A 16,132-nucleotide genomic window follows, 5' to 3' on the forward strand; every position below is an offset into this window, starting at 1 on the left:
GTGAAATCCAAACTAATAATGCGATAAAAGTACAGACCGATAATAAAGCGTGTATAAACTAATAGTGCGATAAAAGTACACATAATAATAATGTCACTGCCCCCTGCCCCTACGACCCACCCTACCCCTACGACCTCTGCCTCCGCCTCTGCCACCTCCTCTATCTCCGCCTCCTCCTCTGCCTCGACCTCTGCCTCCTCGTACACCAACGAAAGTGACGCCCTGGGTCCTGCTCAAGTCTCTGATGACAGTGAGGCACTTCTCTAATAAAGTGCGGGAGCGTGTATCTCTAGGGGGACCGTCGTCGACCTCAAGTCCCTGCTCTAGCAAATCAACGGCCCGACGCAAAGAAGCCTGAAAATAAATCAATATACATGTTAGTAAACCGCATACACAAAACCACAAATGCATAAAGAAAATTAAGTTCACACTTACCACAGCACTGAGATCGGCCCTACTCTCATCCGGGATGATGAACCGGTGAGATACACCGGTGTACCAGTCCAGGTAATCATCTACTGCCGCTCCATCCACTATACTAGGGACCCCCCCTGGAATCAAGTGTGGCTCATAATCCTGGTATGCTGCATCAACGACCTCCGCAGCAGAACTCATGCCCATCACAACAGATGGGTGTCGCGGGATAGGCTGCACGTACCCAAACTGCCGCATCACACGCTCAGGAAGATGAGGTCGCACGGCCGTCCGGATGGGAGTCCGGATGTAGCCTGAGTATAAAGCTCGGACGTCCAGCTCTCTGTGACTCCTGTGCTCCTCATACGGTGTCCATATGACGTCCTCTGCCGTCATCTCATCGAAGAGAACTCGCCTCTCCATCAGTCCAGCATGCCCAGCCCGGGACTCCATCCACCTGCACGCTCTGGGCTGGTCCTCCGTGTACTCGGGGACCTCAATCCGCTGAATAATGGTGGGTGGGAAGTGCTCAAACACCCAAGCTACCAGGAGGGAAGAACAACCGCTCATCTGCTTGGTCTTCCTCCGTGAGGCATGACCAAGTGCATCATACAGTGTAGCTAGTGCAATGGCGCCCCACGCATACTCTGACACCCGATCAAGGTGCTGCAGCATGCCGATCCAATGGACAGAAGTGTAGTGTCCTCCACTCTTGTTCGCAAACAAGGTCGAGCCGAGGAGGTGAAGTAGCCACATCCGTGCTGCATGGTCATGCCGATGCTCTAAAGTACAACAAAGAAACCATTAATCATTTAATTCACATATAATAGTTGCAAATAAATTAAGTATACAGTACAACTAACCAGCAAGAGCCCTAGTGTAAAGAGTCTGCAAGAACCCGAATCGCAAGCTAATGGTCTTCACCGCCTTAAACTCCATGATGTAGTCCGTGGCTACCCCTCCTAAGAGCAGAACACAGGTCTCCGCTGCCTGTTCTCTGCTGGCCTGTCCGGGAGTATAAAACCTATCACCCATCGGCAAATGAAGTATAGATGACACGTCATCCAGGGTGATGGTCATCTCCCCGAATGGCATGTGGAAGCTGCTGGTATCCTCATGCCATCTCTCGACGAGGGCAGATAGAAGGGGTGTGTCTATCTCCAGATAGGTGCAACTGAAGAGCGGATAGAGTCCGGTCCCCTCCACACGCTGACGAACAGCGCTCATATCGTCTCCCTCGCCCTCACATGTCAGCTTTGCCAGCTTCATCCCAGCGCTGGCAAACTTCAACACACCTCTATCGGGGTAACGCGGGTCGGTGCCTATAATATGATGCCACAGACACGGCGCAACGTGATGTGGGTAACGGACCAACAGTGACAGATCATCAGGCCCCCCTGGAAACGGTGCCTCTGTCTGGACTGGCACCTCATCCCGTCGTGCTCCAGCATCACCCTCAAGCTCCACACCAACCTCAGGCTCCACATCAACCTGAAGCTCCACATCAACCTCATGCTCCACATCAACCTCATGCTCACTCTCTGCCGAACTCTGAGGAGTCATCTGACGAGAAGGCGGAGAAGGCTCGGGAGTCGTCTGACGAGAAGGCGGAGAAGGCGGAGAAGGCTCGGGAGTCGTCTGACGAGAAGGCTCAGGAATCATCTCACAAGGGTCTCGACGCTCCTCATTTGATGTCCCACCAACATCCTGGTCCTCACCAAATCTGCCTCTGACTCTACGAAAAGAAGCATGCAGCCGTCTGTGGCGATCCTCAACATCATCCGGGGCTGTGTGGCGATCCTCAACATCCTCCGTGGCATCATGGGAGCTCCCAGCAACATGTGATTTCCTGCGCCCTTGGCTCTTCCTCTTAGCCATCTATTAAAAAATAATACTCATCAGATAATTGTAAAAGTACCAATTGATGAGCTTTATAACTGAATATTCATGCAATCAGCTGAAAGCTAGAAGAAACTTAATATTCAAGAGGCTACATATATCAACCAAGACAGGTTATTTACCTCTGATAAAATGAACAGTGATTTCTGTTTGTTCTTTGATCCCAACTCTAATCTTTTCAACAGTTTCCTGATCAATAAACCAGTATATGTAAATAAAAAGAATGTCTAACATACTTGATCAATAAGCATGTCTAGCCTATTTATGTACTGAAAAGAATAAACCAGTATATGTAAATGCTACTCAACTTGAAGAGAGTTTTCTAAGAATGAAAACTGAAAGTACAGAGGGCAAAACATGTATCAAGTATGTTGAGGATGTTTAGATCAACTTTTCTTTAAACAAAATTGATTATCAAAGGGAAAAGAAACAAAAGTGTTCTGGTTACATCTCATTCAGCAAAAAGCACACAGCTGCATGAGTAGCAAGGCCATTGTTTCTATTCAAATTAAAAAGCAGAAACTAAGATTATCAATAAACCAGTATATGTAAACCAGTATATGTAAATGCTATATGTAAACCAGTATATGTAAATAAAAAGAATGTCTAACATACTTGATCAATAAGCATGTCTAGCATATTTATGTACTGAAAAGAATAAACCAGTATATGTAAATGCTACTCAACTTGAAGAGAGTTTTCTAAGAATGAAAACTGAAAGTACAGAGGGCAAAACATGTATCAAGTATGTTGAGGATGTTTAGATCAACTTTTCTTTAAACAAAATTGATTATCAAAGGGAAAAAGAAACAAAAGTGTTCTGGTTGAGCATCTCATTCAGCAAAAAGCACACAACTGCATGAGTAGCAAGGCCAGCAAAAAGCACACAAGTAGAAACTAAGATTATCAACTTAAGGGTTGAGTACAAGCAAATAGGGAAACTAGAATCTTATCTAATTAAAAAGATCCTATATCTAATAAGATAAGAAACAATCATGTCTTATCTGTTAAAGAAAAACATTCAAATCATTACTAATAAAAATATAATAATTCCTAACTAATAAAGATATAAAAATAAAAATTGAAATATGCTAAATTAACCTAACTAATCAAATCTGCCTGAAATCAGCATCCATATCAGGTTCCTAATTTTCTTTGTTGTTTACAATGACAGGGATGCATATGGTATATCAACAAGAAGGGATAAAATTATAGCACTGGTTATGATAATAGCATCTGTAGTGACAAGTGTGATTGCCATTTCCACCAACATATACAATGCTTTTAGCAGCAAGTCATAAAGTTAGTACTCTCATAGCATGTTTAGATAACTTCTCTTTTCTCTCCTCAGAAGTGAATTAATTCTGGCAATATAAATGAATGTAAAATATAAACATGTTGGCACAATGTTAAATATGACTTAACTAAAGTTAACTGATGAAAAAGCCAATCCAAAATAACTAAACTAAAAAATTATCAAAGATAGAGCATAAGTGTGTTTTCATAGTTCTGTACAGAAACACTATGGGAATTGGTTGGGACCAATATGATCTGCATGCCACAACGATTAGAGGTGTTCATTTATCAGGGTAGAGTAAGGGCTGTTTGTCCTAGTTAAGAGTATCAAGTATTGGATTAGCCTTACTTGGTTGAGTATCTCATTCAACATATTAAGCACCAAAATCAACATATTTAAGTAAAACATACAAAAGCCACTAGTGTCCATTGTTTTACTATATGAAGATCAGGATCAGAAGATAAGAAATACTTACAGGTAGCACAGTGAATCACTTCTGGCACAATCAAGGCACAATCAAGGCAGAAAGCATGCTCCCTTGGCTCTGCATGAACATGAAGAAGTTAATTTACAGTAAACCAACATCAACAAGAGCTTCAATCAGACATCTTCAAGAATGAGATACTAAAACCGCACAATTGTTCAAGCTGCACCCAACAATTTCACCCAACAAATCGCACCCAACAATTTCAACAATACCGCACAATCCACAAATCACTAAAACCCTAATACACAAAATACCAAACCGCACCCAAAAATTTCAAGAGCAACAATTCGAATCCGTAACCCTAACAGCAACAACAAGATGACGAAGATATGAAGGCCCTTACCTCTATTGCGGGCGGAATTCTACTTCCAGTAGTTGACGAAGAAGATGATGAAGAGCGATGAAGGGAGAGCTCTGATGAAGGCTGTGAAGGTTTGGAGGGCTTCGGAAATGGAAGTTCAAGAAGAAATTCGGAATGAAATGGGAAATGAGCGAGCTTTCGAGCCCGTGTTTTGAATTAATACAACAGCCTTCGGAACGTTACCCTCCGAAGCATATCGGAATCTCAAAATCAGAAAGACTTCGGAAATGGATATTCCGAAATAAAACACGGAGGGGCATAATAGTATTTCCCCACTTTTAAGTGGGATGGCATTTCTAAGCCCTGGGGTGCCAAATCCAGGGCTCGCTGTTCGGGGTGGTTGCAAGTTTCTAGTTTATGGTTTTAAAAAGTGATTTTTGAAACAAAACCTGTTCGGCTAAATTGGTGCTGAATTCAGTTTTAAGCCCATTTCAAAACAGTTTTGACTGTATTTTTAAAACAATAAAAATAGGTTTTAGGTTATTTGTTTTCTGTTTCCTCACTTTACTCGCTGAAATCGTGCACGCATATCTCGCGCTCACGTATCTCCCTCCCTCCTTCTCTATATTACGCGCGGTTTTCCCCTTCTCGTTCTCCATTGCTGTAAGCTCATGTCTCTCTGGTGAGTGTCTTCTTCACCTTATTTTTCTTCGCTCCTTTTTATCTCTCTTTAATCCTCAGCCTTTTGTGTCTCTCTACTCTTTTCCCTCTTTTCCTAATCTGTGATATCTTCTTTGATTTTTTTTTTCTCAAATTCAACACAGAATTGAATGCAAAATATTGATACCAAGTTGATTTCTTGAATATCCCAAAAAAAATCTGCAATTTTGTATATATTCATGTATGGGGCAGCGTAATATTGATACCAAGTTGATGACAATAGAATAAGCTGTGATCCTTTTGAATAGAACTGTTGCTAATTTGGTTTTCATGTGACTTAATTGGGATTTTTTTCTGTTACAGTTGCATAGAGGAGATTTCTGCTACTGGTTAGTCTTTATCTTTTGTTCATAGTCTCTATATTAAGTTTACTTACATTAATAGAATTAGTCTCTTCTTTGGTTGAACATGCAATTCATAACTGATAAGGCATATTGAGAGTTTATTTGATCAAATTTGTGTTATGATGTCACTGATTGTAATTGTACTTTTAAGCTGCATAATATTAATGATAAGACATTTTTTACTGAACATTCAATTAGGGATATGATGATTTGCTTTCTTTTCTATTTCTAACTATGGTGATGAAACATAACGTTTTAGTTTAGGCTAGTTTCAACTATTCTTTTTTGTCTAGGCTAGGTTCTTTCTCTAAATTCTACTTTTGATAGATGGCAAATGAGAATGAAGGTGTTGGGTACAGGATGCAAAAAAGATATATGGCCTCCAAACATAGAATCCTACTTTATTGGTTTAATGGAGGAGGAAGTTAAGAAGGGTAATAGACAAACCACTACTCTAACAAGGGATGCATGGAGGCGTATCAAGGAGGAGATGAAAATCCAATTTGGCAAGGAATACACATATGATCAATTTAAGAACAAATTCAATCAACTAAGGGGAAAATTGAAGGATTTTAATAATCTGTTGAAAATGGAGACTGGACTTGGATACAACTCAGCCACTGGCAAAATTATCGCCACGGATGATGAGTGGAAGAAACTGTGTGAGGTATGTTCCAATTTGATATTTAGTTATTGTGATAAATTATTGTGTTATCATTTTACAATATACTAATGAAGTGATTTTTTTTCTTTTTTAGAAGTACAAGTTTGCAAAGCAATTTAAGAAGAAGGGTTGCTTGAATTATGAAAAATTGTGTGTCATTTATGGGGACACTACTGCTACTGGTGCAAATCAGCACCCTTCTACCAAAAGTCCTTCAAGTAGTAATGATGATGATAGTGAAGGAGACTTTGACAAAGATGAAGATGACCAACAACCTAAAAAGAAAGCACATGTTAGTAAGGACACTAGGAAAAGGAATGCAAGAGAGAATGCTCAAGTGGCATTTGCTAATGCTATGGCAATTTTTGGAGAACATACTAAAAAGAAGATGGAGAGGATGGACAAGAGTCAGGTTGGACCATCAACTAATTCCACAGAAGCAGTTGGCCAGAGTAGTGAGCAAGATATGGAAAAAATAGTGACTTGTTTAAGGGTCCTTGAAGGACTTGAAGGCATTGATGGTGCTTCTTTTTCGAAGGCTTTGAAGTTATTGAAAGAAGATGCTATGTGGAGAACTTTGTTTATGGAACTAAGTGATGACCGGAAGAACGACTTTGTTCTGAATCTAGTTTAGTTTGTGATTCATTGTATTTTCTTTGCCTATGATCTTTGACATTTTGCATCTTTATGCTTTTCTTTTGATTTTGACATGTTGGATAATTGCTAGTACCTTTTGTGAACATGATGACATGGATTGTTAGAATTATTAATCTTATTTATTCATGGTGTCACTTTTTAGTTTAGACAATTAATAATTTGTATTATTCATGATCTGTTATGAAAATATTGTTTACTTGCAGGATTGTGGTGATGGATGTGATAAATAAGAACTTTGTAGATGACTCTGATGATGATGAGGAAGAAGAGTTTCTAACTATTGTTGGTTTTTATATCAGCATGGAAGATAATAGTTTGTTTAAATCAACACCCCAACCTCAAAGGATTTCAAAATTGAAAGGACATGCATGGGTAGTTGAAGTATTAACTGGTCATCCAAGGAATTGTTATGATACATTTCGAATGACACCACCTCAATTCATTAAACTGTGTGATTTGTTGAAAGAAAGAAATAAATTGAAGGATACTAGGTTCTTAAGTGTTCAAGAGCAAGTTGCAATATTTCTACTCATTATCTGCCAAACAGTGCGAACTAGATTTGCAGCTGATCGATTTCAACACTCAGGGGACACTATTCATAGGCATTTCAAAAGAGTTCTAAAAGCCATTTGCTCTCTTTCCAAATACTTCATTGTTCCTCCTTCCTTTGATGAAGTTGCTCAAGAGATACGGTTCAATCCAAGATATTGTCCTTTTTTCAAGGTAATTATGCTAAATTATGTTTTAATGTTGTTTAAAATTATGTATTAATATTTTTTTTTGTTTTATAAAGCATTGTGTAGGAGCAATTGATGGTACCCATATTTCAGCGTGCATTCCAAAAGATGAGCAGATTCCAGATCGTGGGAGAAAAATTGATCCGACTATCAATATGATGTGTTGTTACTCTTTTGATATGAAGTTCACATTTGTTATGGCTGGTTGGGAGGGTACAGCAAACGACTCAAGAATTTTTTTGGAAACTATTTATAAGGCTGAGAATCGTTTTCCTTTTCCCCCGACAGGTAAATATTACATTGTAGACTCTGGATACGCCAATATGCCTGGGTTTCTCTCACCATATCGTGGAGAACGATATCACTTGCGTGATTATAGAGGTCAACGAGCACCGCAAGGACCAAAGGAGCTATTCAACTACATTCATTCTTCATTACGTAATGTGATTGAAAGGTGTTTTGGGGTCTTAAAAGCACGTTTTCCTATCTTGAAGTTCATGCTGCCATACGCATTGAAAAGACAAAAGTATATACCACTTGCATGTTGTGTTCTTCATAATTTTATTAAAATGGAGATGCAGGACGATCCTTTATTTACACAATATGCAGATGAAAATGTTCAATTAGAAGATGAAGCGACAAATGGAAACAACAACACAGAGGAACATGTGCCACCACAGGTGACTACAGCATCTTTTCGTCAAATGGCTACATTTCGAGATCGTTTGGCTCAACGATTATGGGATGCAACTAATGCAACATTGTAGCTATATTGGAGTTAATTTGAAAAACTATGGCATTTCGTTAGCCTTATGTACTTTTCTCTTTCTTGGATCGTTAACAGTTTATGAATTTCTTTAAGTGTCATTACAATAATTTATCTATAAATTTGAAAAGCAAATGTGGTAAGAAATATTCTATGAGCAGCAGTGCTGCGGTGGCTCTCGTGTAGACTAGAAATATTGGTTGTGTTGTGATTTATGGGCATTCAGGGTAGTTGAATTTTCCCCATTAGGAGGAATTTGTATCCATATTATGTATGCCAATTACATAAAATCTTTGGTGTGTCCAATTATTTTATGATATCAGAAGTGAACTTCAGTATTGATATACACAAGTATTTGGTTCCCTTTAGATTTAATCACTAGTCTAGTATTTTAATGTGATGCTGCAAACTTTTCCTGTACTATATATCAAGGCAAACCTCATATGAAACTATTCATATTTGTATTATATTTTGATATATTTTATAAACTTTATTATTAATATTATTATTTTTCATTTTTTATTAGTTTCTTTTGTAGTCTTTTTTTGCATTTCACCTTTACGTATTTTTTATTATTTCATAATATAATTTAAATTTTTTTAGTAATTTCATTGTTTAAATTGTAAATTATATAACTTATTTGATTTTTAGTATTTTTTTATTACTTTTATGTTTCAGTTGGTTTCTTAAAAAAAGGCTTAATATACGATACTGTATGTAAAGCAGTTTCATCATCTCAAGTTTGCAACACTTTTTTGAATTTAAAAACCAAAAAGCTATCAATCAAAAAATCAAAACTAAAAACTGTTTTTGGTTTGTAGAAATTTTGAAACTCAAAACTGAAAACCACCCCGAACGGGGCCTATTTTAGATTTTGTTTATTAACCCTAATTCTCAATCAAATTAGGATTAGTTTTGTTAATTGATTTTATTTTTGTTAAATAAATTAAAATTTCTGATGTGTTATTTTTTTTTAAATCCACGCCAGCCTCAGTTATCCAGTCAGCATGCCTATTCATCACTCGCCGGCGCTCCAGACTCCTGCGAGGACCTGCTCTAGACTTATTGCAAACGAGAGGACCCAGATTTGTAAATTTTCCGGGGAGGGACTAATTTCAGACGGCGAAACAAAGACAGGGACCAAGTAGACGATTAACCCTTTATTCAATCAATCACTTAAGCAATACATAAGTAAGGTTAGGGTCTTACACTTTCTGCACCCTAGTGACTCATCTCGTCACAACGCGGCCCATCCTCTTGATGTCTGCGAATCAGGTTCTCTTCATCTTCTTAATACTTGGATCGTCTTTCTTTCCAATTTTCAAAACTCATTTTCCAAAATCCTAAGTCTCCTTCTCAAAGATTCTCTTTGGATTATAAAAGGTTTATCACTTGGATTAGTTTCATTATGAAGTGTTATTCTCAAAACCTTGAAGTCTTATCTTATTTTCCAAAATCTAACATTTTAAAAATATCCCCTTCCCACTAAGGTAATTTCCAAGAAAGTCTCGATCCACAACAGCAACGGTAGTTTAGACCTCCCGTCGGATCTACTTGCTAACACTCATAAACACTTTGTGTTTACAGTCGATAGAATAATCAATTCTCAGCATAATTCAACAATTATGTCATCAATATACATGCATACTATCAAACAATCATGCATCAATATCAATCATCAATCGAATAGCATGCTTCATTATTATCAACAATCGAATCAAGCATGCATCATTATCATTTCATAACATCACAATGATCACCATACTTCAGCATTTAGCATATAGCCATTAATGGTAAAGCTATCCCTACCTTTTTTGAATTCCTTTCACCTTCTTGTCTTTGCTTGCTTTTTTTTTATAGGCAAATGTTAGTGGTTAGTTGTTACTAGTAAGTTAGAAAATTCCTTAAAATTTCTCTTCCAGGATTTGAACCCTGGACTTTCCCCTCCCCAACCCTTATGTCCCCTAGCTCTTACCACTTGAGCTAACTCTCGGGGACGTCTTTGCTTGCTAGTTTCGACTTCGTGAGTTCCAACCCGGAGCGTTATGAACCTTAAGCAAAATCCAATATCTTAGTTACTATGCAACTCTACGACTTAAAGTGACTTGACCAACTCAAGAAAGGTTCTCTAGACTCTAGGAACTCAACACATAACCAAGCACAAGAAACTTACCCCGAAAAGTCAACTTGACTCAAAACTCAAGTTCAAATCAACCATTTACCAAGTAAGTTACTAAGGTCTCATCATCACATACTAGTACACAAATCATGCAAATTTCCACAAGGTTTCATCCTAGGCATGTTCCTAGTGATTTCCAAACATTTTATCCTTCATTTACCCTAGATAGGCTCACGTCCTCATGTCCCTAATAAGCACAATTTTCTTTTTCATTTTTCTTCCAACATACAACACAAAACTAACCTCATATAAGGTTTTTCATGCAATTACATATAGCATGTTATTCACTTACTTCAAATGCAAGAAACATATAACATCTTCAACTCTTCTTCACAAGGTTAAACCCAAAACTTCCTCAAAAACAACCTAACAAGGCTCAAAAATGAGATTTTCTTCCCCAAACACACACAAGCCACGGCCTAACAAGGCTCAAGAATAGCTCATCATTTTATTCCAAAATAGATCAATTTCCAAGCATATTCATTTGATATCTATATTGAAAAACCACTTCAAACACGCATACAACTTCAATCTTGAATTACAACTTTCTCAAGTTTATAATCATGCATCAATATTACTATTTTTGGAAAGCTCTAGACATGCTCATTACTCTTTCAAGGAACTTAAACCAAAAATCCCTAATTTGAAAACCCTAGAAACACAAAATTTGTGATTTTCAAATATTTCATTTATATTACTCAAATCAAAGGTCACACAAACAAAAACTATGAAGACACTTAGAAAGAATCATGCTCTCACACAATTACAAGTTTTCAAAACTTTGTGATTTTCTCCATTTTTTATGCATCACAACCAAAACATCATGGATTTAAGCATGTAAAGACAAATAATACTACCAAGCCTACCAACTTAAAGCTTGGGGCCAATACTAACCTTGACTCAAAGGAAATGAAGAAGAAGATGAATAGTGGTGGTGGCGGTTTGGAGCTTCAAAGGAGAGGTCCCAAGCTTTATTTTATCAACCCAAGCTTCAAGATCAACTACTCTCTCACTCAAGAACACAAGGAAGCAAGAAGAAATTTGAACCTTTTTCTCTCCTCTCTCTCTCTCTTGCGTATCCAAGCTTGTAGAAATGGGGTGAATAATGTTTTTTTTTTGCTTAAGTAGGGAGAAGGTGAGAAAGTGTGTGATGGAGAGCCCTTGGCTCTTCTCCACCACTTAATTTGGACAAGTGTCCCTCCGCAAGAGGTTGGCACTTGTCCCATGGGCCCTACTTTAACGAAAATATCTTGGAGCAACTGGCTCCAAGACCGATCGGTACGCTATTGACCCATATTTTTTCCCCGGCAAAGGAATTTTTTTTATTTGATGCTACAATCGGAATCGCTTCGGGATTACCGGATTTTTGAATCGGGGTCCCGAACTTGCCCGTTCGTGGCATAAAAACCTAGGCGTAGGTAATAAATTAACTAATTATATTAATTCCAAAAGTCTAGGTCTTACAATAGAGACAAATTTGGCTAACCTACAGCGGTTAATAACTCCAACCACTACCCGCATTTTTTGACAAAATTACATTTATTGGGAATATTGGAAGTTATTCCCTCTGAATCGCTGAATGATTTTGTACACGTGCATGCATTCTAGAATCCTTGAAAAATATATCCTTTATCGCCTGAGGCGTGTGTACCTTTCTCCAATTTTATCAAAGTTTATTCCCTTAACCAATCCTTGCTTAGCTCAATCGTTTGCTTGCTTTCTTCGGCAAAAACCTTTCACGGCTCACTTGCAAAGCTCACATGCGAGATGGTTCGATTATTTTCTAGTCAATACGCATTTTTGGATGCCAACACATTGACCCTGGCATTTTCGAGTTATCCGTTACTCGATTCCCTATTGAAGGATGAAGGAGGCCTAACTCAACTCAAAAGCTAGCTCAGGAGTTAAGGTTTGCACAACCATATATAAGCAATTGCTTGGCCACATCTCTAGGAAATGTGGACTCTAACACACCCCCTCACGCCCAGTGTGGAACATCTGGAGCGTGGAATGAAACGGGTGACCCAAATATGGGAGGTCTCCAGGATAGGGGCCCAGGCCCATGGTCAAACAACCATTGACTCTGATACTGATGACCCCAGTTTAGTAGTGTTTTTAAGGTCGTTTCGTTGTGGGTTTTGAGTCTTTTTAGAGTCTCATGTAATGTTTCATGCATTCTCATGCATTTTTATCTTTTTTAGTCCTTTTGCATTGCTTTGGTAATTTCATAGTTTTATAAGGTCTTTAATGGTATTTTAGTAGAGTTTAGGGGTCTAGTTTAATTCCTAGTTCATTTTATACTTTTGTGCAATTAAACCTTTGAGTTTCTTGGTTTTGTTCCTAGTCTTTCTATGCAAGCAATCAGGTTGTAACAGCTGAAGGAAGAAGGCCAAGGGGTTTAAAGGCTTGATGGAGGCATTAAAGTGTGTTAAAGTTGAAGTTTAAGAGGTTTTTAGGAGAGCTGGGGCGCTCAAGCGCTCCACATGGGCGCCTGAGCGCCAGGATGGCAGATACTTTTTGTGCCAGGATTTGGTACTGGCGCTTGAGCGCCCGGCACTGGCGCTTGAGCGCCCGGCACACAGAAAACTCGCCCATTTTGCCTATAAATAGGATTTTTGTCATTTCTCTTGGGATCTTTTGTCATTTTACCATATTTCAATAAGTTAGAAGAGAGGGTTTGAGTTCTGGAGCTTGGGGAACTTCTTCTAGGCCTTATGTTCCAGGTTTTATCTTCATCTTCTTGTATGGATTCCATAGCCATGCTTGGCTAAAAACCCCTTTGTTTTGGGTTCTTTGTAAGGCTTTGGATGTTTTATCTTTTAATTCCTTTCCTATTCATAATATTCTGAGTAAACCCTTGAATCTCACTTCTATGCTTAATCTTTCAAGCTTGAATGCATGCTAGCTTCTTACTTTTCTATAATCATAACGATAGTTTGTTATAGAATTGGGACTTGTTGTGAGATTACTCCTTCTATACTTGCTGCTAGGAATAGAGGAAGAGTTGGGGTTGGTTGGCCTGAATTGTATGCTTATTGCTTCTATCAAATGCTTAGGTTATCAAGGAATTGAACCTATCTTTTGGTTAGAAAGGGTTTTCTTTACGAGGCATCGATAGATGACTATCTAGGCTAGAACTTCAAGGAGAGACTCAGGATTTATTGGATAGGAAGGTTTGCTAAAACTGAATTAGTTGAACAAGAACCCAAGGCAATCTCATTTCTGAATTTCGATCACTTTACTACTTGTTCATTTATTTGTTACATAATCAAAGAAACAACCAATCTTAAAAACTGAATTTTATTCGCTTTTTAACCTTGAACTTGACTCTTAAACTGAATTCACATTGCAATTCCCTGTGGATTCGATATTTAAAACCCGGAGATATCTGTGCACTTGCAGATTGACCAACAAGTTTTTGGCGCCGTTGCCGGGGAATTGTTTGTGGTTTTTGGTTTAAGTTTTTAGTTTTTAGTTTGTGGTTTTATTTTTTGTTTTTATCTTTGTCTAGAATTGGTGCTACTAATCTTTCTCAGTTTGAGTGTCACACTTTCAGGTTGCTCGAGAGAGAGACACCGTCATGGGTGGCCATATGACGGAGGAGGAGATGCAAGCCCATATCGAGGAAAGAATCCAAGAGGGGATCACCCTCCGATTATGTGAACAAGAAGTTGAGAATGCCAACCGGTCTCTTCGGGAACTCACTTCGGCTACCATGAGTTATGACTATCCCGGGAGCATTGCCTTTCCCGAGGGAGTGGGAAACTTTAAGTTGAGACCGGCATTCATCAACTTGGTTAGCCAAAACCAATATGGTGGAGGTACTTTGGAAGATCCACATGCTCACATGGAGAGGTTCATCCGGAATTGCAACACTTACCGGGTGAACAATGTTCCGGCGGATGCAATTCGGTTGAGCTTGTTTCCATTTTCTTTGAAGGACACCGCTGAGGAATGGCTGAATTCTCAACCTCAAGGGAGCTTCACTACTTGGGAAGACTTAGAGGAAAAGTTTTCAACAAGGTTCTTCCCAAGAGCCCTTTTGAGGAAATTAAAAAAAGACATCATGAATTTTGTGCAACCCACTAAAGAAAATCTCTATAAAGCTTGGGAGCGCTTCAAGAAGCTCTTGAGGAAATGTCCTCAACACAATCTCACCCAAGCTGAATTGGTTGCAACATTTTATGATGGTCTACAATACTCTTGGAGGTTTGGCCTAGATGCGGCTTCAAACGGCGAGTTCGATGCTCTTCCTCCACAAGCGGGGTATGACTTAATAGAAAAGATGGCAGCGAGAGCCTTGAACTCTGAAAATGATCGCCAAACCCGAAGGAGTAAGCTTGAAGTGGAAGCTTACGACAAGCTCTTGGCCTCCAACAAGCAACTCTCCGAACGAATTGCGGAGATTCAAAATCACATAAAGGCGACCAATTTGGTCGGTGCTACAGCAGCCAAAGTGGAGTGTGTGGCTTTTGGAGGGCCCAATGTTAGTGAATTTTGCACCATTACTAGTCAGGGTTTCCGAGGTCAAAGCTCTGGACTTTCTCAACAAGTCCAAGAGCAAGTTGGTGAAAATGATGGTGGCAAGAAGAGCTTAGAGGAGCTATTGGAGAGTTGCATCAACCGCATGAACAACAACCATAAGAACCAAGAGGCGGCTATCAAGAACTTGGAGAACCAACTTGGCCAGCTAGCCAAGCAAATGGCCGAGATACCTCAAGGTAAGTCTTCTCCCGATCCTTTAATTTTGTCTAAACAAGAGAATTTTGCTGTTGTTACCACTAGGAGTGGGAGAGTGTTACACGAGTCAAAAAAACAAGATGAGGGAGAGAAAAATGAGAAAGTACAGGAAGAATATGAGGGTGCTACGGAGAAGAGAGTGAGTGAACCTGTGAAAGCTAGAGTTGTGAGCACTCCTTCTTCTGAACTTAGTAAGATTCCATTCCCCAAGGCTTTGGTTAAGAAAAATCTGGATAAACAGTTTTCTAAGTTTTTGGAAGTTTTTAAGAAACTCCACATCAATATTCCTTTTTCTGAAGCCTTGGAGCAAATGCCTATCTATGCTAAGTTCATGAAGGACATTTTAAGTAAGAGAAGGAAGTTGAGTGAGGTTGATGAAACTATCATGATGACCGAGGAGTGTAGTGCCATTTTGCAAAGAAAAATGTCTAAGAAGAGAAGGGATCCTAGGAGTTTTACTATCCCAGTAGAGATTGAGGGGTTGACTGTTGTTGAAGCCTTGTGTGATTTGGGAGCGAGCATCAACTTGATGCCGCTTAGCATGTTTAGAAGGCTGAACTTAGGAGAGGTCACCCCAACCATGCTCTCCTTACAAATGATGGACCGATCCTTAAAAACACCTTATGAGATCATTGAAGATGTGATGGTTAAGGTTGATAAGTACGTGTTCCCGGTTGATTTTGTGGTGCTGGACATGGAGGAGGATGCCAGGATTCCTCTCATTCTTGGTCGACCCTTCTTAGCCACTGGCAGGGCTAAGAGCGATGTTGATAAGGGTCAGCTCATTCTTAGAGTAGGTGAGGACAAGGTAAGATTTTCGGTTTTCAATCCTAATTTGCAAACTAACCTTAATGATGATTTTGTTTGTGATATGATCAAAAGCTTGTCCAGGTCTTCAAAGGAGACCCCCAAGGTAAGTGAAAAAGA

At 39.0% G+C, this 16,132-nt stretch overlaps 2 protein-coding genes and 1 non-coding gene across 5 annotated transcripts; 1 reads left to right on the plus strand and 2 right to left on the minus strand.

Annotated features, from left to right (window-relative positions):
* Positions 1-78: 78 nt before the first annotated feature.
* On the minus strand, positions 79-5,057 carry LOC130735221 (protein MAIN-LIKE 2-like). Its single transcript, XM_057587298.1, has 8 exons — positions 4,967-5,057; positions 4,021-4,154; positions 2,929-2,961; positions 2,762-2,835; positions 2,436-2,502; positions 1,278-2,292; positions 436-1,196; positions 79-354 (listed from the first exon to the last, which is right to left on the minus strand). Exons 1-8 carry the CDS (start codon positions 5,055-5,057, stop codon positions 94-96), a joined length of 2,436 nt encoding a protein of 811 aa, XP_057443281.1. The 3' UTR covers positions 79-93.
* Positions 4,929-8,609, plus strand: LOC130737390 (L10-interacting MYB domain-containing protein-like). Of its 3 annotated transcripts, none has more exons than XM_057589135.1 (4): positions 4,929-5,080; positions 5,422-5,447; positions 5,822-6,129; positions 6,221-6,909. In XM_057589135.1, the coding sequence occupies exons 1-4, from the start codon at positions 5,070-5,072 to the stop codon at positions 6,758-6,760; spliced, it is 885 nt and encodes a 294-aa protein (XP_057445118.1). In that variant the 5' UTR covers positions 4,929-5,069; the 3' UTR covers positions 6,761-6,909. The 3 variants fall into 3 exon arrangements, with proteins under 3 accessions (XP_057445118.1, XP_057445117.1, XP_057445119.1); XM_057589134.1 differs by lacking the exons at positions 5,822-6,129; positions 6,221-6,909 and adding exons at positions 6,987-7,506; positions 7,577-8,609 and having other exon boundaries at positions 4,937-5,080; XM_057589136.1 differs by having other exon boundaries at positions 4,950-5,080; positions 5,790-6,129.
* A 5,904-nt stretch (positions 8,610-14,513) lies between these two features.
* LOC130741555 (small nucleolar RNA R71) lies at positions 14,514-14,620 on the minus strand. Its single transcript, XR_009020447.1, has one exon. It is a non-coding gene; the product is annotated as a small nucleolar RNA R71 (small nucleolar RNA).
* Between the last annotated feature and the right edge of the window lie 1,512 nt (positions 14,621-16,132).

This window comes from Lotus japonicus, chromosome 2 (genome assembly GCF_012489685.1).
Source record: "Lotus japonicus ecotype B-129 chromosome 2, LjGifu_v1.2".
Classification (NCBI taxonomy): domain Eukaryota; kingdom Viridiplantae; phylum Streptophyta; class Magnoliopsida; order Fabales; family Fabaceae; genus Lotus; species Lotus japonicus.

Bases quoted from the DNA above. Each gene is read 5' to 3' on its own strand.
- LOC130735221 (XM_057587298.1), bottom strand. From the start codon at position 5,057: ATGGAGAACGAGAAGGGGAAAACCGCGCGTAATATAGAGAAGGAGGGA. The intron at 2,293-2,435 runs GTAAATAACCTG...ATTTTTTAATAG, and splicing joins CACTGTTCATTTTATCAGAG to ATGGCTAAGAGGAAGAGCCA. The intron at 1,197-1,277 runs GTTAGTTGTACT...GTTGTACTTTAG, and splicing joins TTACACTAGGGCTCTTGCTG to AGCATCGGCATGACCATGCA.
- LOC130737390 (XM_057589134.1), top strand. From the start codon at position 6,997: ATGGATGTGATAAATAAGAACTTTGTAGATGACTCTGATGATGATGAG. The intron at 7,507-7,576 runs GTAATTATGCTA...TGTTTTATAAAG, and splicing joins GATATTGTCCTTTTTTCAAG to CATTGTGTAGGAGCAATTGA.